The 23992-nt window shown below is 35.4% G+C and overlaps 1 protein-coding gene and 1 pseudogene across 2 annotated transcripts in view; both read left to right on the forward strand.

Annotated features, from left to right (window-relative positions):
• The window catches only part of LOC148943923 (inactive pancreatic lipase-related protein 1-like), a 144706-nt gene that overhangs the window by 60793 nt on the left and 59921 nt on the right, over nucleotides 1-23992 (forward strand). For both annotated transcript variants that reach the window (XM_089101913.1, XM_089101914.1), the window contains exons 3-5: nucleotides 10389-10540; nucleotides 14624-14887; nucleotides 18640-18852. In XM_089101913.1, the coding sequence (XP_088958039.1) occupies nucleotides 10389-10540; nucleotides 14624-14887; nucleotides 18640-18852 (629 nt within the window). The remainder of the gene's footprint in view (nucleotides 1-10388; nucleotides 10541-14623; nucleotides 14888-18639; nucleotides 18853-23992) is intronic.
• Nucleotides 4323-5516, forward strand: LOC148943924 (uncharacterized; annotated as a pseudogene).

Here is a 23992-nt window from a genome sequence, read left to right on the forward strand (position 1 = left end):
AAAGAAGTATTTTCCCACCGCATGAACAATTGAAAGAAACACAGGTGGTCGCCAATGCCTTCCATACCTTGTAAAATCAAAAACTTGGAGTAGATAAATCCTTGGAAGAAAAAGAAGTTTTTTCCCAATGCCTGAACAATTAAAAGAAACAAAGGTGGTCGTCAATGCCTTCCATACCTTGTAAAATCAAAAACTTGGAGTAGATAAATCTTTGGAAGAAAAAGTAGTTTTTTCCCAACGCCTGAACAATTGAAAGAAACAAAGGTGGTCGTCAATGCCTTCCATACCTTGTAAAATCAAAAACTTGGACTAGATAAATCTTTTTAAGAAAAAGAAGTTTTTTCCCACCGCCTGAACAATTGAAAGAAACAAAGGTGGTCGTCAATGCCTTCCATACCTTGTAAAATCAAAAACTTGGACTAGATAAATCTTTGGAAGAAAAAGAAGTTTTTTCCCAACGCTTGAACAATTGAAAGAAACAAAGGTGGTCGTCAATGCCTTCCATACCTTGTAAAATCAAAAACTTGGTCTAGATAAATCTTTGTAAGAAAAAGAAGTTTTTTCCCACCGCCTGAACAATTGAAAGAAACAAAGGTGGTCGTCAATGCCTTCCATACCTTGTAAAATCAAAAACTTGGACTAGATAAATCTTTGGAAGAAAAAGAAGTTTTGTCCCACCGCCTGAACAATTAAAAGAAACAAAGGTGGTCGTCAATGCCTTCCATACCTTGTAAAATCAAAAACTTGGAGTAGATAAATCTTTGGAAGAAAAAGAAGTTTTTTCCCAACGCCTGAACAATTGAAAGAAACAAAGGTGGTCGTCAATGCCTTCCATACCTTGTAAAATCAAAAACTTGGTCTAGATAAATCTTTTGAAGAAAAAGAAGTTTTTTCCCACCGCCTGAACAATTTAAAGAAACAAAGGTGGTCGTCAATGCCTTCCATACCTTGTAAAATCAAAAACTTGGACTAGATAAATCTTTGGAAGAAAAAGAAGTTTTTTCCCACCGCCTGAACAATTTAAAGAAACAAAGGTGGTCGTCAATGCCTTCCATACCTTGTAAAATCAAAAACTTGGAGTAGATAAATATTTGGAAGAAAAAGAAGTTTTTTCCCACCGCCTGAACAATTGAAAGAAACAAAGGTGGTCGTCATAGTCAGAGCGCCAGATTCTGTATCTTGCTTATTTCAATTAGTACCCATGCCGGAAGATTCAAAAATGTTAAGGGTGGATCCCAGGGTAGTCAACTATGCTGAAAACGAATATTGTGGGGCGGGTGATCGCCGTTGGGCTGTTTCTGAGATATAGGCCAAAAACACCAAATTTGGTCTATAATGGGGTTTGACGATTCTATTTTTTTTTTTTTTTTACAGATAAGATTGGTCAAATCCAGCGTACTCTTACATCAATCGAAAGAAAAGACTTGAGGCTATACGAATTTAATTTTTGTTTGTAAAAAAAAATAAAAAAACAAACGCAGTTTTTACTGCAGTTTTAAAAAAAAATCAGATTTTTGTCAACAATTTTTTCAAGATTTTTCAAGATAAGGTTTTTTCAAGATAAAGTAATATTTTTATATTAAAAAAGAAACCCCGTTTAATTCTGAACACATTGATCTAAGAAAATAAGTTTAAATTATTGTGTCTGAGGGGTCTCCAACTTTTTAGGCGAGTGTACCCGATAATAGGAATTTTTTTAGTAACCTGCTACCTAGGGGGAAGTTTTTTTGTCATCACATGACAGCAGGTGGAATTAATCATTCCTGGACAGATAGAAATTCATTGATCCTGAAGTGATGACGTAATACTGTCAAAGTAAATGTAAACACCAGCTAATTAGTGTTTTTTAGGCAGATAAACAGTTATTTTATGGGATATGATCGGTTTATTAGAACATCGACTAGGGTGTAGTTTTCGGGTTCTTGGGTGTCAGTACCGCATAGCAAGTGATCTTGGTATCACGACGATTGAGAAAGTTCACCCACGTTACTCTGTGCCTCATTCTGGTCAAGTCATTCAGGACATTTAGTCAAGGTGGTCCGTCACACAAACTCCGTGGTGATAAAGATAACTTTGCCTAAGATAACCATGCAAATTGGTCAATGTGACAGACGGTGATTATTAGAGCGTTCACAATCATGTTTGACAATGCAAAATGGATGCGTCAGCTACATTTTATTTGAGCTCTATCCGTCCCTTCTTGGCTGGAGTCCTCTTCATGCTCATTTTATCTCAACTCAGTTTCGTGGGAAGAAATCATACAATCAGATATTTAAGGAAGAGGACCCTTGCAAAGAAGTGCCAGAATACAGCTCCAGTAAAATGTAGCTGAAGTCTGAGTTTTGGATGATCCAATAATTCATGGTTTACGTATTTTATCTTTTATCCACTCTCCTATTTTACAGACTCTGCGAAATCGTGAGGGAATATCCCACAAATTATGCAGCAGCTGCCATTTGAGCTGACACCAAGTAAAAAATCCAGATTATCAGTCAACTACAGCAAGTGTGTGATTTTTCAGGATGTGACCGAAGATTCCCTCTGCAGGGTGAAAAATGTTGCAATCCTCGAAAAAAGTGCATCACGGCTGTGCATTGATCACTCTGCCGACCTTGCAACTGAAATAGAAGACGTTGATAGTTTTTTGCAAAACAATCCTAAATGGCATCCATTATGTGGGAAGGATATGTACAGACTGGTACCCAATCAGCCAGTGAACGAACCCAATGCAAGCAGATCGTCAAGGCACCATTTTGCACCAGAATTTGAATACTGTGTCGTTTGTGGAAAAACACAGAAGAAAGTTAGCGGACAGAAAGTACCGCTGATAAAAGTTGCTAAAAATAGTAGGGCAAACAACATTTATGTAGCCACACACAGCTCAGAGAAGAGTTCCCTGATGTGTTCTTCCATTTGGACAATGGCCTTGGTTGTAGCATTGACATGGTAGCAAGTGGTGTGCAGTACCACAACGTGTGCTTACTACAGTTTATGAAAAAGGCAAGTGCCCATCCGGTGAAACAGACGTACGAGAAGTGCTTTTTGGAACTTATTAAGGAATACGAACAAGTTTTACTTAAAGGAAAGACGGTGAGACTCTGTCAACTGCGCGCTTCATTTGTTTCAATCTTGTCTAGGACACACCCAAAAATCAGAAGAAACTATCAGTCAACCCGCTTGAAAAGAAGACTTTTACAGCATTATTGAATTTCTCGGAGCGTCAGTTTCACAGCCGGGGCATTCCGATATCTTTTTTCGTCGCGAGAAAATTTCTGCAGAGAGTTTAATCGCTGCTATGAACAGCGTTTAGCGAACCGTCAAAGAGGAATTTGTGCGTGTGGGGTCCAAAGAAGATGGCAGCAGTAGTTATTCGAGCTATTTTCAAGATATCATGCCAGTGGTGACAGCCGAATACAGTGACTCCGACGCAGAGTTTGACATTAGTTTGAAACAGCGCTTGGCCTTAAAGAACACAGTTAAACCTAAACACGTTTCAGTGAATAAAGACAGCAGACCACTTTCCGACAACCAAAGCACTGGATCGCGGGCTTCATCGTGCCGGTTTAGCACTAGCAATAGTTCAATGTTTGGCAACCAGGATAGAAATACACTATTTATTGCAGCCAAGATTTTAAAGTGAGCAATCACTGATTAGAAGCTAAACGCCAAAGCAGAACACGTGCAAATAACACCCGACCAGATCTCCCAAATGATACCAAAAAAGTTCCACAACTTTCATGTTTACCTTCCTGAAGAAGAAGAACCGTGGGACAATTCAGAGGTAAAACAAGACTGTATGCCGAAGACAGAACATAGACTTGTGAACATCACCCAAGACATTTTATTTTCTGGGTTTTACGTCGAAATCCTGAAACATATTGTTTCAGGATTATTGCTTTCAGTTTATGTTTATCATAAGAATCAAAGCAGAGATATCCTTCAAGTTCTGAATAAATGTGGTTCTGGGGTATCGTAAGATACCATTCGATGATCCTAGCAACAGCCGTAGACCAAATGAGGACTTACACCACAGCAGGCTGCATCTATGTTCCTCCTGGCATAATAAAAGATGATTATTCTTTGATCCAATTCATGCATGACAACCTCGACTTTCTATGGTCCTCCCTCGATGACACATCGACTCATATTACTAGTATGGCAATGGTGCAGACTTTGGAGCTCTCAAAGGACGCCCAATCAAAAGTTGCCGAACAAAGCTGTGCTGTTGAACTGGCTAAGAAAAAAAAGGAGGACTTGCAGCTTGGCCGGCGACTTTGAAATCCAAAGAAACAACATCAGCTACAGTACACATCATTGACCTAATGTCCAAGATAAGGTCATATTGGCCTGCCAGGTTTGAAACAGTCAAATTCTTCGTGGCAAGATTGCTTCTATCGTTGCTGAATGATCTTCCAGTGGGTATTCCTGAAGTCCACATTGTCGCAGATCGGTACGACGGGCTGTTTGGGAAGCTTACGGACACCGGATAGTCGATCTCCTTGAAATCATCATGCAGATTCTGACGAGAGAAAGGGAAAACCTCCAGATATCCGCTCTTAGTACAATTGAAGGATGGGATGCCGGACTTGCAAGCTCAGCGTCTAAAAGCCAGCTCCTCGAAATTTTGTATGAAACCTGGGAGCAGATGGGTGATTAGCTTCAGAACGCTCTCAAGTTTTTTCTCTCAGGTGGGTTCAAGGAGAGATTCAAAGTGCCTCTGGTCAAGCGTGGCTGCAGTCGAACTTTACCAGATCACTGTGACTACGAGGAATGCTTGTCCTTCAGCCACGAAGAGGCTGACCAACGCCTTATGACACATGCCAAGTACTCTAGCCGTTAAAGTTGTAGCTTCGTTGTGCATGCCAACGACACAGACGTGGCAGTAGCCTATGTTCATTTTTTGAAGAGCTTCAAGCTGAGGGACTGAGCGAACTTTTCTGGAAGTTCCCGACTTACATTATCCCAGTACACGTGCTGCCGGATGAAGTCCACTTGTCCAAAGAGGAGCAGATTATGTTACCGTTCGTGCACTGTCTGTCAGGTTTTGACACAGCGAACTTTTTCTTCGGCGTCAGGAAAGCTTCTTTCTTAAGCACCGTGGCGTCTCCAACTTTTGCCTCAAAAATGGTGTCTGTGACGGAGCGGATCAAAGATGCAGAAGGGAAGCTTTCAGTCGACGTGTTTAGAGAAGTTTCCGACCTATCAAAATCCCTGGTCATTGGAATGTACGGTAAACAATCTAGATTCAATTCATTGGCTATGTAAGGGCTTACATTTGGTGCCAGAAACAAGATGCGAGAAGACTGCCACCTTCTGACGACACCTTCAAGCCATGCATACGAAGAGCCGTATTCGCTAAATGGATAATCTTGTCGTCAGTATAGGCTCGGTCGATCATTCCAGATCCACTCCTTGATGGATGGAAGATGGCTGAAGGGGGAGTAGATGCGGTCGTCTCAAACTGTAAAGAAGCATCAAGCCTGGAAGCTTACTGCAGATTCAAAAGTGGAAGATAAAGGAAAGACTGTAGCTGCTCAAAAATGAAAGGATGCTGCAGCTTATGCTCCTGCCGTGGAACAAGGAGGGCATGCAGGGAGTCTGACCTTGCCCAATCTGATTTCTTGGAAGAAGAAAATGAGGAATAGATTTGTAGTTCTATTTGATACATTTTACTTTTAATTACAACAGGTCCCTAATCAGTTACTATTACCCAATTTTACGGGCAGGTCGAGTAAGACAACTCCAGTGCACCGACTGAATCCATCTGTGAAGCAGAATTCTTTCATGTAGTAAATATCTCAGTCCCACCACTTGAACAATCAAAAGAAACAAAGGTTCGGTGATATGTCTTTCAAAATGACAACAGACAAGCCAAGGCAAAAGAAGAAGATTTTGTTCCAGCACCTGAACAACTAAAAGAAACAAAGGTGGTCGTTAATGCCTTCCATACCTTTGAAAATCAAAAACCTGGACTAGATAAATCATTGGAAGAAAAAGAAATCTTTTTCCCACCAGCTGAACAATTGAAAGAAACAAAGATTTGGCGATATATCTTTCATAATGACAAAAGACAAGCCAAAGAAAAAGTTAAAGGTCCAATAAAAAAAAAGTAATTTTGCGAAGGTACCACTTCTAACTTAAGGTCCATTTGGACGTCATGACATCCAAAAAAGGCTCAAATTACCTCCGTTTGGAAGACAAGCGCCAGTAACAATGTATATATAGAAGCCTACCGCGTGCTGAGTGCTGGGGCCCAGCGGCAAAGCCAATGAGCTCCCTGTATATATATATATACACACGTATCTATCTATCTATCTATCTATCTACATCTATATATATATATATATATATATATATATATATATATATATATATATATATATATATATATATATATATATATATATATATATATATATATATATATATATATATATATATATATATATATATATATATATATATATATATATATATATATATATATATATATATATATATATATATATATATATATATATATATATATATATATATATATATATATATATATATATATATATATATATATATATATATATATATATATATATATATATATATATATATATATATATATATATATATATATATATATATATATATATATATATATATATATATATATATATATATATATATATATATATATATATATGTGTGTGTGTGTGTATATATATATATATATATATATATATATATATATGAGGAGGGGGCAAATTCTTTTTCTCAATTTTTTCAAAATAATACAAGAAAAAGGAAAGCAAATCAAAACAATCTATTTGCAATCAAGTCTAGGTATTTAAGCCTTCATTACATAATTTTCAATCCCAACCCAAATAACATGCAAAACTTTCAGGACACGTTTATTTTAAATAACTACGTTTGAATTTTTTAACATGTGTATAATAAAGTTTCAAAGGCCAACATAGGGCCAACATACCGTATCACTTTTTCATTCTTCACTTCCATGTGGTTTTCCACTAGTGTGGGTTCTCATATGCCGAGCCAAACCGTGCTTCGAACAAAGCTTCCTTTTGCACGTTTCACATTCATATTGGTTTTCACTGTTGTGGGTTCTCATATGATCAACCAAACTTTGTCTGGAAGATAATTTCTTTTTACATGCGTCACATCTATAGGCGTTTTCCCCAGTGTGAGTTCTCGTATGCCTAGTTAAATGGTTCTTCAAAGAAAATTTCTTTTTGCACACATCACATTCATAGGGCTTTTCGCCACTGTGAATTCTCATATGCCTAGTCAAACTAGACTTCCAAAGAAATTTCTTTTCACATGTTTCACATTCATTTAGTTTTTCACCAGCGTGCGTTTTCATATGATTATATAAAGAAGATTTCCAACAAAATTTCTTTTTGCATACTTCACATTCATACAATTTCTCGCCAGTATGGGTTTTCATATGCATATTCAAGCTCTGTTTCTGTAAAAACATCCTTTTGCATACTTCACATACCGCTTTATATTTTTCGTTTTCTTTTTGATACAATAGCCTACAAGGTACGCTACAAATTTCTGATGTCGCTGCATTTGTCTGGGTTTGTTTTGTGATGTCTCTATGACTGTTTGAACATTGAGATGGACTGAATTCTTTCTCCAAGTCCTGTAGTATGTCTTCTTGTTTTGTAAAATCAGTCGCTCCACTCATTAGCTGCAAAGCTGAGTCAATGCCAAAGTTTCCATGGAGTACCTTTTCTATAGCAAAAATTGTCTCGAAATCCAGTTGTATGTCTTCTTCGCTTGTAAAATCGGTCGCTCCACTTAAAAGCTGCGAAGCTGGATCAACGCAGAAGTCTCCAAAACTTGAAGCCATATCACTGAATATACAATGCTGGCTGATTATATTCATGCCTGTTATTTTTATACTTATGTAACTACTTGCTTCTCAAAAATAGACTACTGGATCTTCCTAGACAACGTTTCTGTTTATGCTATGAATGACGTCATTGATACAGACTATGATGTGATTTTCATGACGTCATCTACAGATGTGACATGAATGCAATTTTTTATAATAGAACATGACGTCATTACACTACTGATATATATAAATATGACATCACTCGTATGCATTTTATTCCAAAACTAAGACTCTTAACGAATTTTTTCAAGCTTGTGACCTACCTACATCGTTTTTTTAGATCAGAAAATTGCAGGACGCCAATTTACCAAAATAAAATTAGCTATTTTCGAGAAAAATACACACAAATCTTTAATAAGCAAATAGTACCTGGAGCCTGGCGGCCAGGCTGTCGGGCCGTGGTACGACTACGCAGAAGGCTTGTATATATTGATTGTCATTGTCACTTGTCTTCTAACCGCAGTCTCTTCTTGATGTTGTTGCGTCAATATAGGATCGATACAACAACCCTGGGAACAGTGCAAATTCTTTCTTAAAGTTTTGATTTATTTAAATTGTTTGTAGCAAGAAATGTTAATATGCGAGTTTTAAGAAAAACAGCTATGTAGCCAATTTTATAGGCTCCCTGTGGAGCCTTTGATTTTCCTAAGGAAAGAGAAGCGAACAGAGGTGATTCATTTGGATGTTGCTACCGCAGCATAAATATTAAACAGTAGCAAAAATTTGGTTCAGAAATGGGACGCATCACAACGCGCGGAAAGGGAAGTTTTCTTTTGCTTCACAGCAATAGCTTCAATTGCTACCAGAGCATAAATAATTAAGACTTCGGAGTCTTGCAGAAAGGTGTGCAACTGATGTACTGAAAAATATTTAATGGAGATTATAGGAAATTTCACTCGACACGCGGCAGCCATATTAATTTTCGTTGTAAATAGCAACCTCCAAATAAATCAACTTTGTTTCCTTCTCTTTCTTCGGACATATGGAGGGTTCCACGGGTAACAAAACATTAAAGGGTCCCAATGACTTGTAGCAAATACTATCGACACAAAATCAAAGCCAGTAAACTAAATTTAAAATAAACTTCTTTTCCCAAACTTGGTTTAGCCAGATTATAATGTTTCAATGTTGTAGAATTTAAAACCAGCGCTTGCCAAAGTAGGAAGAGAAGTATCAATCCCTACGACATTTCCTATGGAGAACCTCCCATTCCTTTTTTTGGTATCAATCCCTACGACATTTCCTATGGAGAACCTCCCATTCCTTTTTTTGGTATCAATCCTTACAACATTGCAATACTGCGAAACTGGCTTGGACCATAGGGCATTTCCTATTACATTGCAATATCTTGACATTGACTTGGATCATAGGAGATATACGGCAAACTCCCATAGACTAGTTCTCACACCCTTTGTCTTGTAAATATATGTGTTCCTGAAAGGCAGAGCCTAGACGATATCTGACCTTTAACCTAGTACTAGGCCCATCAGCGTAGCATTCAAACTTCCCACAAAACAAAATTATATAGAAAATATGTTTTTATATTTTGCGTGAGGTGTTATTCTTAAAATTCAATAAAACCTTGTTTACCAAAAATGGTGTGGCAAATCTGGCATAAGCCCTTTTCAGGATTGTTTAAAAACGGTGTCATTTCACTTCTTGATAGATAAAGTCTATCATCCATCCGTACTTATAGATACATACCACTAGAGAGAAAAAAAATGATCCTACCGAAAAAGCTGCCATAATATTGGACATATTTCAACAAATATGTTTAGATTAAAAAGGGCAATTAGTACTCTCGCAAATACAACTGATTTAATAGTCAAAAGAGTGAAAAATATTCACAAAAAGAGAGAGAGGGAGAAAGAAGGAGAGAAAGCAAGAGAGAGAGAGGGAAGAAGAGAGAGAAAGAGAAAAAAAATACAGAGATAGAGAGGGGGAGGAGAGAGTTTCATTTGACAGTTTTATATTTAAGAAATATATTGTAAACTAAACCAACTAATTTAGAGAGGATTATATTATATAGCATACTTTCTCAGCTTACCATGCGACTACCATTAAGCAGGCTGGCACACAGGACTTTTTTTTGGGCGGGGGGGGGGGAATAAAGAAAATATTTGATAACTTGAATAAAGGGCCAAACAAATTGGGAGAAATAGGCTGGGAGACACCCCCAGCCTATTTCTCTACTACAGAGGACCAGAACTTCTGTATTAATTTTGAACTGTGAGTGGAAAAGTTGTATTAGGGTTGTTTTTGGTATATCACAAATTTTGGTTTGGTACTCGTAGCTTCGCGCTAGAATTTACTGTCTAATTAGGACCTTTTCATTCCTTTTACTGACTTAAAATTCCACACAGCTGGACCGATCAGGTATTAAAACGGAGGGGCCATTAGGCTGCTTTTTCTGATATATGAGAGTAGTCTCGCTGAAAATACTAAAGATTTGTTTTGTTTCCTTTCACAGATCAAATAGGAAACATGCATTCCGGATATTTGTTAATAACGAGATGATTTTCAAGGCTTCTCCATTTATAAGAAACCTTCCAGTTAGAATACTCATCCACGGATTTGGACAAAGCTCAAGAAAAGGGGACTTCCCTAAAAAGGTTAGAAAAAGTAAGATTTTTTATTTTATGACTCTTTATTGTCCTTGCATAACAAATTACAATGTGACTATATCTTAGGAATTCCACGCTTTTTGTGTTCAATGCACATGTTGTTGTTAACTACTTGCTTTGTATCAGAACCTTGTCCGGTCTTATGTCCACATCCGTGGACCTTGATACTTGCCAATAATGTACAGAAAATCAGTTGATGCGCAAGTGGCTGGAAAAAAACCTCTAGGTACTCAGAAAGTAAATGGCGTTTTTGATATAAGAAAAATGCCTAAATAGAACCAATATTTTTCATTTTGTTTCCTGTACGTTTGAGAGCTATTCTCCTAATGTTAACTTCAAAATATTTCGTATTTAACTTCAGACTGTTTCAAATCCGTGCAACAGCTTATTAACTGGTTCTTCGTAAGGTTATGCCCTCCAGGACTGCCATTACTTTTCTTTTGCGTTAAGGAGGGAATCGTGGAGTTAGTTCGAAATTCATTGTGTCTATTTTCTCAGCAATATTTGGGTTAGTCGTTTTGGGCCGAAAAAAGTCACCAAACTATTGGTAGAGGTGGTAATTTTTCCTTTTGGAATTTTGGAAGTTCACTTTCATAAGTTTTCACATATTCTTCGATCTCTATTCTTCAAAGTATAGAGCCCTTTCCTACTGGTTGCTAAGCATTTCTGAGGAAATGAATAAGACGGTATGAAACTAAAAAATTTTGCCTTCTCGGGTTGAAAAATTCAAGGGGGAGCTGTTGGCGGGGGGTTGGGGTCCAGCAATTTTGGAGGAACGTTGAGCATTACTGTATTTCATTTCGTGTAAAATGCTTATAGCAAGCGTAATTCTCTCTGGTAATTTCTTTATACAATATATGACTTTGTATATGACGTAATTATCCATAAATATCTCTGTTAAATGCAAGAACACTGAACTTAAAATCGACCATCTCAGAATTTCGTTCTTTGCCAATTTGGTTTCATAGGGCTAAATATTAACAGAGGAGGTGGATATTAAGGAGGTTGCACATGTTTTAAGGAAATTGGATGGTGGAACAGATCCTGGAATTGATGGAATTCCAACTCGTTTATATAAAAAGTTTTCAAGTTTATTTATGCCAATTTTTATACTGCATTTTGGTAGTATGCTTTAATCATGAATTTGGGTTTCAGGATGGAACATGTCTTTAATATTACCCTTATTTAAAAAAGGGAATCCAAGGTTGTATTGCAACTAAAGGCCTATAACTCTGGTACCATGTCTAAGTAAGATTCTAGAAAAATTGATTGATAATAGGCTAGCTAATTGGTTAAAGAAGAATCGAATAATTCGTGAGGAACAAGGTGGATTCAGGAAAGGATATAGCACAGCTGACAGGGTATTGGTACTTAAGGCGTTGATAGAAAAGTTTAGTAGAGACAAGAATAAGTTATTGGTAGCTTTCGTAGATTTTGAGATACCTTTCGATAGTTTTGATAGGATTTTGTTGTGCGTAGAATTTTAGAGGATAGGACTGTCCCGGATTTTTGTTCGACTAGTGTGTGATATGTATAGGCTAATAAGAGGAATGGTTAAGGTGGCAGGCAAAGGGTTTTCGGATTTATTTAGTTGCGAGGTAGGAGTTAAACAGGGTAGCACCTAGTCACCGAGGCTGTTTTGTTTATATATTAATGATATTGTTGAGTTTTTCGAGGAAAAATGGGTTCCAACAGTGAGTTTGGGTAATTTAGCTTTGCCTCTGTTGTTATTTGTGGATGATGCGGCGCTGATAGCTAGAAACGCCGAAGATTTGCAAATATTGTTGAACATATTAGATGTTAATTTGAAAAAAAAAATGAGATTAAATGGCCAAAAGACTGAAATTATAATTTTTGGGACAAATAAAAACAATGATAAATTTTTATTTAAGGGTATTGAGTTGAAAAAAGTACAACTTTTAAGTATTTAGAGTTTGTATTAAATAATAAAGGAAATTGGAAGGATCATGTGAAAGAAATGGTGGGTAGAGGTAAAGCGGTCTCTTCAGCAGTTTTAAGAGATTGAGCTTTAAATGAAATTAAAAATATTAAAATACATAAGTATTTATTTCAATCTAAAATTTGCCCTATTATTCATTATGGTGCGGAGCTTTGGGGATATGAGATGATCCCCCAACTAGAAATGGTTTAACTACAATATTATAAAAGATTGGTTAGGGTACATGCTAAAACTCATACACAGCCTCTTAAGGGAGATCTAAGTTTGTTTTCGCTGCATAAAGAAAGGTTACTACAAGTAGTAAAATTTTGGCTGAAAATTATCCAACTACCAGATGAGAGGCTTATGAAAGCCGCATATTTTGAATTATTGCAGGAAGGTAGAAAAGATCGTGGCTGTTCCATGTTAAAGCCCTCCTTGATAAAGCCGGACTTTCATACGCTTGGAATGAAAGTCTTGGTCCAACAGGTGATCCAGAGGAAATTTATCGGAAGCTAAAACATGTTAAGGAGGATCAAGGGATCCAACTCTGGCATGATATACAATTGCATACATATTCGAAAATCTGAAACCTTGTGCCAGTATTCTAAGATAAAAGAGTCTTTTGGACTAGAATATTATTTTAAGCTGAATTTGACACCAGAAAACTTGAGTATGTGGTTCCAGGTCCGAGCGAATGGTTTTCCCTTAAAAAGTAGATTGAAAGTATTTGAAAGAAATGCTCAGGGACCGAAATCATATTATACTTGCTCTTTATGTGGTATGGAGGAAGATAATTTGCTCCATTTTTTGACGTTGTGCCAGGGGCTTTCATATTTGAGATTGAAGTATTTAGGTGATGGGGAGGTGTTTTTTCCTGGGATCCTTAAATCTTCATCCCGGGAGACGATTATAGCAGTAACTGGATTTATAAAACAGAGTTTAAAACGATGTAAATAATGGGTTTAAGGTTTTTGTTTGTTGTTAGTAGTTATACCATCTATTTAAGTGTATGCTGGCTGTTGTCTAATATAATCATTGTAATGTTTGTGTATGGCCTAGAGGTTGAATAAATTATCTATCTATCTATCATTTCGCTTCTGTGGTAAGACATGACAGGGAGTGACAGGAGAAGCTCAAGAGGACTGAAAAGGACTTAATTTTGTGTAAATTGAGACTTTAAACTGATATCGGGAAACACCACAGCATAAATTTTAAACAGTAGCAAAAATTTGGTTCAGAAATGGGACAAATCAGATGTCCTAACTCAATGCGCTAAACTTCTGTCAGTGTGGGTGCGCTAAGATGGAGTCATGAAGAAAGGTGTGCTACTGATGTGCCCCAAAAATCTTTAATGGAGAGTATAAGGTTTTTGCTACTGTTTAATATTTATGCTTTGGGAAACACTTAAAGAGTTAGATATGTGGTGCAAAAATCCTGCATATTGAAGATTTGTGAATATCATCATGTGGTTTCTGGTAGTTGTCCTTATAGATTAGCCAGATGCTTTAAATCTCCATTTATAATACGAATTTAATGTAATACTAAGATTCAGATAGTATTAAAACTTAATGATAACATATATGATGTTACATTCTTATAATAAAATATAAAAAAGCTAATATTATAATTTTTTTATCATGATGTGAATCTGAAAACCAGAGAGATCCTGTCGTAGAGGAAAACCAAGGTACATCCTTCGGTGCACCTTTTATCATGACTTGTGGAACCTCATTCCGTCATCGCGGCAGCTGTGCTGCTCTAGTTTGATAAATTAGTATAAGATTTGAACCACAGAAGACGAATTCCCAGTATATATGTATACATTTAAAAAAACGAAACACAAAAAAAAAGCTAAAAAAAAAGATAAAAATTCAGTCAAACAATTCAGGCACCATTAGAATGATTTGCGGAACCTCATTCCGTCATCACAGCAGCTGTGCTGCTCTAGTTTGGTAAATTGGTCTAAAAGTTGAACCACATAAGACAAATTCCCAATATATATGCATATATTAAAAAAAAACACACAAAAAACTTAAAAATTTAGTCAAAGATAAAAGATAATTGTTGAAGACAAAATTGATTTTCTTTTCTTTTTTTTAAGTAAACGAATAAAACTTGCACTCGGCATTTCTATTTCAGCTTTTATGGCAGAAGAGGCAGATCCCTGTAATTTAATATATGTTGACTGGGAGAAAAGTGCCGTGGCACCACTTTACAACACGGCTGCAGCAAACACTAAAGATGTCGGTCGTGAAGTTTCAAAACTTGTGCATTTTCTCATCTCTAATGGTGCTGATCTGTCAACTGTGCACATTGTTGGATTTAGTTTGGGTGCTCACGTGGCAGGATTTGCTGCAAAGCATTTTAGGAAAAAATATGGAAAAATGCTTCCCCGTATTACTGGTAAAATTTGTTTTTATCTATATGACTCCTACCTACTAGAAAGTGGCAACCTTTGAGCTAAGAAATGACTCAGTTTTATGCCGTGTTGGCTTTGTATGTCTTTTTGCTCCGATGAGTCATTAGCTGTAGAAAGCTGTGATGAGCTGTTAGCTGTAAAAAAAACTGTGGTTAGTTATTAGCTCTAGAAAGCTACGATATATTGTTAGCTGTAGAAAGCTATGGTGTGTTTTTAGCCCAAGGAATTTGCGATGAATCGTTAGCTAGAAAGCTGCGATGAGCTGTTAGCTATAAGAAACTTTAGTTATTTGTTACCTGCAGAGTGATACGATATGTACTTAGCTGTAGAAATCTACGGTTTGCTATTATCTGTAGAAAGTAAAGATGTGTCGTTAGCTGTGGAAAGCTGTAATGAGTTGTCAGCTGTAGAAAGCTGCGATGAGCCGTTAGCTGTAGAAAACTCTAGTTAGCTATTATCTGTATAAGGCTAAGATAAGCCGTTAGGTTTTGAAATCTACGATGTGTCGATAGGTGTAGAAAGCTGCAATGAGTCATTAGATTTGGAAGGCTATAGTTAGCTTTTAGCTGTAAGAAACTGCGATGAGTCGTTAGCTACTTATAGCATCAAGGAGTCATAAAAGCATCAAGACGAGAATATGAAAGGAATCGGGTAAGAGATTCACGCTTTTGCTAGAACGTTGACAAAGTTAAGCTTCGTCTTGATTGAAATCATTCACCCTTCCTTCAGCAGGGCTGGCTTTAACTGGACAGCCAATAATAGCCGTCAGAATATTAAAAGGATGTCCAGTTATATTCACTATCCAATCAAAACCTCTGGTTCCAAAATAATCTGCCCACAAAAAATAGGGCTAAAAATCCTTATGCCTTCCCAAGGCTAGAACATACCTTGCACTTTACTGAAAAAATTTAATCTTTCCTTTTTAAAACTTTTGTAAATCAAATCAGTCGTACGATACTTATACGACTCCTTCCTTGTGTGGAGTGGCAGCCTTTATACAGACAAAGGGGCATGGCTTTGTTCTGGCTTTGTTGGGTTTCGATACCTTTTTGCCGCAATGAGTCGCTATCTATGGCCTCCTAAATTAGAAGCAATTCTGCAAGCCTATACACAAAGGGATCTTCCAGTTCAACTAGTCTTAGTTTAGCGTGTCTATTTTTTCATGGGTTTTTCAGTTGTTTTCTCTGTTATCTGAAATCCATCTCTCAAATGGTAGTACCAGAAGACCTAAAGATCTTTATTTTCAACTCCTGGGCATTCTTCTTGACGAAAACTTGTATTTTAAACTTCGCATCGGCAAAATTAAAATGAAGATATGCAAGAGCCTTGGCATTTTGCAGAAAGTTTAAGCATACTTTTCCTAGATTAAGTTTAAAACTCTATTTTCACTGCTTAATACAGTCTTGTGTGTCTTACTTTTCAATGCGGATCTCCGTTTCGTAGCCCTTCATCCAGGCCTTCCTGTGCTTTCACACACCTTTCCTGCACGCACACCCATCGTGCATAACGCTACATAACGCAGCGCAAGAATAGAACCAAGCTCTATTCTCGTGTCTCGTTAGAGTTTAAAAATCAAGGTTTTTTTAGTAGACTTTCCTAAATAAAGTTTTTGAAAGTAACATTTGCAAACTTAATGCAAGATCGAATTGGGCTCTGATTGCCCAATTCACCCAATTGCCCAAATCACTGATTTCCGCAATAAAAGCTGTACCGTTAACGTATGGGGGCTAATCTGTGATGTCAACAAGGAACTTGGCACAAGTATGACTGATAAGATCAATTCCAAAGTTACTTAATTACTAGTCTTAACTTTACTCTTTACTGCAGTTTGAATGCTCAAAGTTTTTTTTTTTCACTGAACTATTCAGAACACCAAATACTTTCCTCTATTATGTTCATCATCTAACCAACGCTAGGCTATCTCTTTGTTTAGTTAAATAAAAAGAAAGTATCTGACTGTCAGGAGCAAAATAAAACTTAAAATTAGCAGAAATTATTCCATATATGAGAAGCACTGTCCCCTCCTCAACCCCTCGTAAATTAAAACCCTCTGGTAATTTCTTATAGTGGTATAGAGATGTTTATATATTTATATATATATATATATGTTTTATATTTACGTAAAGACTCACAGAAATATGGGCGTGAAAATCTGCTTTTTGAGACATCAGGCTTTCCTCCAAAATAGCCAATGCCAAATTATACCTTAATGTACAGAATTTTACCTACCATAATCTAAATCAACTCGTTTAAATCAAGTTGTTTTGATTTACTTCCCATAATGTATTCAACTAAAATTTTGAGATAGTCATTTTGTTAATAAATAGTTCAAAGATCAGATAACAAATTTCCAGGATCGACCCAACCCCCAAAGTCTGGTGGCAAGTATCGAAAGTTACACCTGGAGGGATGTAAGGTTTTATGTAAGAATGGTCGTGTAAACCTTAAAGGGGCTTTCTATAAACTATGACTCTCCGTGACTCTTCAGGAACGGGTAAATCAGCACATGGCCTTACTGTCTTTGAGACTGGGAAGCTTAGTACATAGGTTCTCGATAATATTAAATCTCAGAGTTTCGGCCAAAGTTCGGCCGATTTTGGACAAAATTGTAGTTTAGCTCTATAAAGTTGAATAACACCTCTTTGCTGTGGCGCAATCTTTTTGGTCACTTAAAAAGAGCACTAGAACTTATGATTTCCCATGGAATGAGCCGCTTCTGGATTTACTAGTTCTATTGGTTCAATACGATCACCCTTGGGGAACAAACAGCAAACAAACAAATAAGCACGAATCTATGATCATGCTTCTAAAAAAAACCGTAAAATTCCACCTTTGTGTACATGGGAGCTTGAAGCCTGTACAATAGGGCTTTCTAATAATTAAATGCATTGTATGCATATATTTAAACACGTCGAAAGATTGTATGCAAAGTGGAAAACAAATTTTATTTTTTTAACAACTATACAAAACTGTAAAACAGCGGAGTAACAAAAAAAATTAAATGAAAAAAGCAAATAAAAGACAACAAAAGAATGGGATTAATCAAAAAGAATTAAATTAATGTGAGCATAAATATTTAGAGCATCTTTTGAATTATAACAAAAATTACAAGGGGGTTTGCAAAGAAGAAGATTGCAAAGAAGGTTTCAAGAGAAAAATAAAAACAAACCGATTGGCAGCCTGAATTGACCTCTGGCAAGTTTTTTAAACGCAAACACCAAGACAAATCCCGTTCGATTTGTTTTGTACTGTTTCCTTTTATTTAAATAATTATTATTACTGGTATTATATGTATTATTATGCATTATGGATAATTATCAATTATTCTTATTATTTTCATAGTGAAATTCTTAAAAAGTTTCTCATAGTGAATATATATATATATATATATATATATATATATATATATATATATATATATATATATATATATATATATATATATATATATATATATATATATATATATATATATATATATATATATATATATATATATATATATATATATATATATATATATATGTATGTATATATATATAATGATAATAATACTATATTATTATAAAAAATAATAATCTTATTACTGGTATAATATGTATTATTATATATTATGGATAATTATAAATTATTATATTATTTTCATAGTGAAATTGCTGCAACTACAAAAAATAATTATTTTATTTTATTATCAAATATTTAGTGAGCGCATGACAAAATTATATTTTCAATATAGGACTAGATCCTGCATTACCGTCATTTTACGAAAAAGGAGCCTCGAATAGACTCGACTATACTGATGCCGACTTTGTCGACGTCATTCACACAAACGGAAAATCAAGCTCAAGATTTGTTGGTGTTGGAATTCATAACTCTATCGGCCATGCTGACTTCTTTGTCAATGGAGGAGATGGACAAACAGGATGCCGAGGGCTTTTGGATGTTCTTAGTGGGTACTCTTTCTTGTTTTTTCTTCTTTATTCTTTTTATTTTATTTTTTTCTTTTTATATTTTTTTCAGAAGATTAAAGATCGGGACTAAAACCATGGGATAGCATATCTACAGAATTAAGAAACGTCAAGAGTTCATATCTAATGGAAGGTTAATCAGGGTTTTCAATCAGCACCAGAAAAAACTTAGTAACTCTCTGAAAATCGAATAAAAAAACTGAATTGCACGACAAAAACAGATTTTTAGTTAAATATTCATAGATCGTTCTTGATGTATCGATTTGTGAAATCCAGAGAATTACCAGATGCGGCCGTTTGTTACTTATTATTCTTTCTTAAATGGAAAAGTTGCAACTCTTTTCCAAACAGTCCTGTGACTTCAACTTTGACTTCCTCAAACCTTCTTTCTGCAAAGATAGATTTTTTCAGACAGCTTAAAATAATTTAATTTTCTTAAGATCAAACACATGAGTGTAACTCTACAAGAAAGGGGTTAATATTAGGGGTGAAGTTTTGATTCTTATTTTATACGCTTTAAATCACATCAAAACTATTCTCCAAATGTTGCCAAGGAGGAAAGTATCCCATTCCCTTGAATTTGTATCTTTTTTTGCAGTTCAACAGCCTGGGGAACATTTGTTAAATATTTTTTAGATGAATTTTCTAAGGATGGTCTCTTTACTATGTTTTTCTTCTGGATTAGAAAACTTTTGCATGATTGTAAATTACTTGTTTAGATGGTTTTTTATTTGCTAGGAGATTCCAAGCACAATTTGGAGCCCCCCCCCTTCCCTCGTCACCGGCTGTTCTTAACATTAGTAAGTAAGGCTACTTAGAAAAGTAGTGGTATTACTTTCAATAACAGACATGAAATGCAAAATGAAAGGCCTTCATTTTATGAAGCTCTGAAAATGCTCATGCAACTTTGAAAAGACGTATCTACAGTTGCAAGTATATTTCTTTTTTAATGTTATTAAATATTGATTTAAAGTTAGGAAGCTTTGGAAAGGAGAAAAAAAAATTATTTGGCAGCCTTTAGTATTCACTTTTGGAACTATACTTTTATTTTTAATTGTACTTTTTTTGTAACTATTACTGATACTGCTAAATATAGCTGATTTCGCATTTTTGTTAACCTCTGGAATGCTATTAAAAGCAAACAGAAATTAGAATTTAGAAATTAGAAATTAGAAAAAAATTTTCAAGTGAAATAAAGAGCAACATTAATACTTAAAACAGACATAAATTATATCGTATAAGAGGAGGGATGTCCACTTCTCAACCCTCCACTCTTTACGCTAAAATTTCACGTTTGGTCCCAATTCTTCAAGAAAAACTGGTCAAACACACGAGCAGTGGATTTAGAACGAGAAATGTTTATAAAGCAACTTAAAACTTTAGCGTAAAACTTTAGGAGTTGGTGATTGAAGAGGGGGCACCCTGCTCAAATACGGTGTAACTTTTGTCTATTTTTGAATTTTAGTGTCGCTCTTTACTTTTACTTGTAAATTTTTATTGAAGTAATTTATACAAGAAAACAAAAACAAAAGACGAGAATACCTTTAAGCCTGCAAATACACAAAAATCAAAGCAGATATTTCGACAAAGACTTTTTATAAGTTACCCTCAATGCTCATAAGAAAACTGAAGGTTAAAGTTTAAAATTTGTGTCTAATAATATAAAAATTCCTTTGGTTTGAATTCTTGTTACAAAAGCAATTCGTCAGCAAATTTTATCATCACTGCCTTTGTAAAACTCAAGTGTTATTAAGGCCAATGATGTCTCTGAGTAAATGTTGTTGAAATGGGACCACTTTTTTTCAGAAGCTTGTACTGTTTTGTTCATTGTCAGTTTTGTTGGCAAATATTTGCTCCTTACCTTACTTCACTCATCAACTTTGTACATTTATTTTGTGAGCAGTACGATTTACACATTCATTCCTTAAAAGTCATGACCAAAAGAAAACATCCTGACATTTTAGAATGTAATGGAATCGATTTTCAAGACCCCGAAACTTTCTAAGTAAAATAAAATCGCCCAGAATATAAACCCAAAGAATTCAAGTAACACTTAATTGTCTAATTTAAAAAGTAGCGAAACATTGTATCACAATTGTAACTATGAAAAAATCGTTCCCACAAAAAAGGTAACAACAATAAATATTCAGAATGACCAATTTCACATGACATGCAACCAACCATGTAATCTAAATCTTGAGTTTGAAGTTCCAAACGATCAACAGGTGGTCACTTGGGATAAGAAATAAAACTATGTATTCCCCTATAATTACAAGATAAAAACTTTAAAAATTAGTTTCGCGAGATGCAAAAGTAAAACTAAATATTCCACCGTAATTACAAGGTAAAGCTTAAAAAAATGTTTTTTCAAGATACAAAAGTAAAACTAAATATTCCGCTGTAATTACAAGGTAAAGCTTTAAAAAATATTTTCTTGAGATACAATGTAAAACTATGTAGCCGTTCTAATTATAAGGTAAATACTTTATTCCGCTAAGAAAAATTCCAAAGTGAAGTTTTAAACAGTCATAATTCGTATCAAAAGTTAGTTAAAATCGAGTAGCTGATTGGTACGTCACTGTCCAATAGTAATAGAGGACAGAGAATCCGAGCCAATAGAATCAGTATACTGTGCCTTTCAGCAACGCCCGAACGTAACCCTAGGCAAAGTCGCAGAGTATAGTATTTTCAAACTTAGCAAGTTGCAGTGAGTCGATTGGGAGTCTTTTATCAGTCATTTTTGAGAATTTATTTGTGAGTCTTTTATTAGTTTTCGGAACAGTTTTTTTGAAGTCTTATATGAGTCATATGGAAGTCTTACTTGAGACTCGTGCCAGTTTTATGGTGGACTCATTTTCAACCTATTATCTTATGTGAATTTAATAGACAGTAGTACTGAACGTTACTTGTATTACCAGTGAGCAGTTTTAACCTAGTGTCACTTACTACAAGTGTTTTGATATACCCGAAGCTCTGTTCCGATTATGTGAGTAAAAAAATACATCACTTTCTTATTTTATTCTCTTCGTGCTAGTATATCTCAAGGTAGCTTGTTCATGTGGCTTCACTCACTTTCGAGGAAACCTGAAACCCTTCAATCTGACTTTGACTCAGTATGGCGATTAATGTAGGCTCACCAATCTTAACTACTAATTTAAGCTCCCTGTACAGTATATTCCGCCTCCACTCAGGTATGCTAGCCGTGAACCGTCAGCTAAGAGTTTAACTGAAAATTACCTAGAGAAATAAGTAAATGAGGAACGCTAATACAAAGAATTAACTTAAAATATAAGAACGAAACTCTTTTATTGATAACGTCCATTCATAATTGAAACCCCCTCCATTATAATTGGCGCAGCCTGTTTAAAGGAGCAAAAACACAAGGACAAAATTTTCTACAAAAAAAGGATTATTGAGAAATATTACATATAGGGAATTTGCGATATTTTGTGCATGCTTTGAAGTGTCATATTTTGTGCATGCTTTGAAGTGCAATATTCTGTTAAGCCTAAGTCCCCTTAAAATAGTAGCAAAAAAAATAATTTGGAAGTATCGAATTTAAATAGTATCAAAACAAATAAAACCAGTGCCGAATTTTAACCTATTAAAAAAAACAAATCAATATGTCGTTAGATCAAAACGAACAATTATTAAAGCAAAAAAATATTGCCAAAACAGTTGAAATTTCAAAATCACTACCCCCAAATAACGGAGATTCAGATGTAGATGAATTTATTATCCAATTAAATCAATTTGTGGAGGTAACTCAAACGGATTTAAAAGCATTAGTAGGCATGTTATTAATGAGACTTAAGGGGCAAGCACTAACATTCCTAAAACAAATAGAAAATACAATAGGGGAAGACAACAACCTTCCAATAAACTCAATAGAAAAATTGCTAAAAACGTTCCAAGAAAGACTTGTTGAAACTAGTTCAACACACAAATTAAAGTACGGAACTGTATGCTTCGACGAAATTCAAAATGTTAGAGAATATCTGCACAAAGTAATGGTATCCATTGAAGCTAAATACGGGAAAGAACCTAGTCCTTTGTATGATAAAATTGTACTAAATGCTTTCATGCAAGGATTGAGCCCCGAACTGTACTGAATGTTGATATCAAAGAATATTCAAACATTAAAGCTAGCAGTCCAGGAAGTAGAGAGAATGATCGAAATTGACTCGATTGTGGCAAACCACAATAAGTCAAGAATAAATAATGTAGAAAATTCAAATCCGGGACGATCACGAGGAATTTCCCCAGGATTTTTTTCGAGAGATAATTCACCCAAACCGAACCAAAACAGATCCCCAACCCCCACCAGGCAAAGAATTGTACGTTTCGTACCCACGAATACTGGAAGCTACGTAAACAACCCCCAATTATATGCTACGCATGTAATAAACAAGGACATATCGCAAGGGAATGCCGTACGAGAAATAATTTTGCAGCAGCAACCCTCAGTTTTGATTACCATTTGTTCAGGAGAAGAAACTTAAATGCCAACGGGTCAGGAAGTTATAGGAGTAACCCCCCACGTCTCCCATCGTTCCGCAACCCATACCAACAAGTATTTGAATACGCAAATCCCTACCAATACACACTTCCCCAACCCTATTCAAGTCCTTCCCCCAACCAACAAAATAATTATCGGTTTCCCAACCTAAATATGCGACAAAACATGCATCAATTCAATTCACGAACAGTGTGTCCAACTAGATTTAACAGGAATACGGGCGATGACAGAAGATATTTTTTCCCGACGGAAAACGAAAGAAATTTTTCAAGAAACGAAAGAAATTTTTCATCAATAAATAATGAAGAAATGCCGCGAGCCATCGAGAAAAGAAATTCTAACCCATACAATAATACGTGGCAGCCAAGACACTCAAATTTCAATCAATTTCGAAAATCCCTAGTAGGGGAAATTCCTACAGAAACCTAATATCAAACCCCAACCGATCAAATAAGTGCACAGGGAAACGAATTAGGCCCCAAAGAAAATTAACCGAGACCCTGGAGGCCAGTATTTTTTATAGGTCCTTTCCAATAGTTGTACCTTCCTTAAGTGATAATAATGACACATTACCTATATTAAATAATTTTGTTGTTGCAAAT

The sequence above is a fragment of the Artemia sp. Qi Xiang Cuo genome, chromosome 15 (genome assembly GCF_049724085.1).
Source record: "Artemia sp. Qi Xiang Cuo chromosome 15, ASM4972408v1, whole genome shotgun sequence".
In the NCBI taxonomy this organism is placed as follows: domain Eukaryota; kingdom Metazoa; phylum Arthropoda; class Branchiopoda; order Anostraca; family Artemiidae; genus Artemia; species Artemia sp. Qi Xiang Cuo.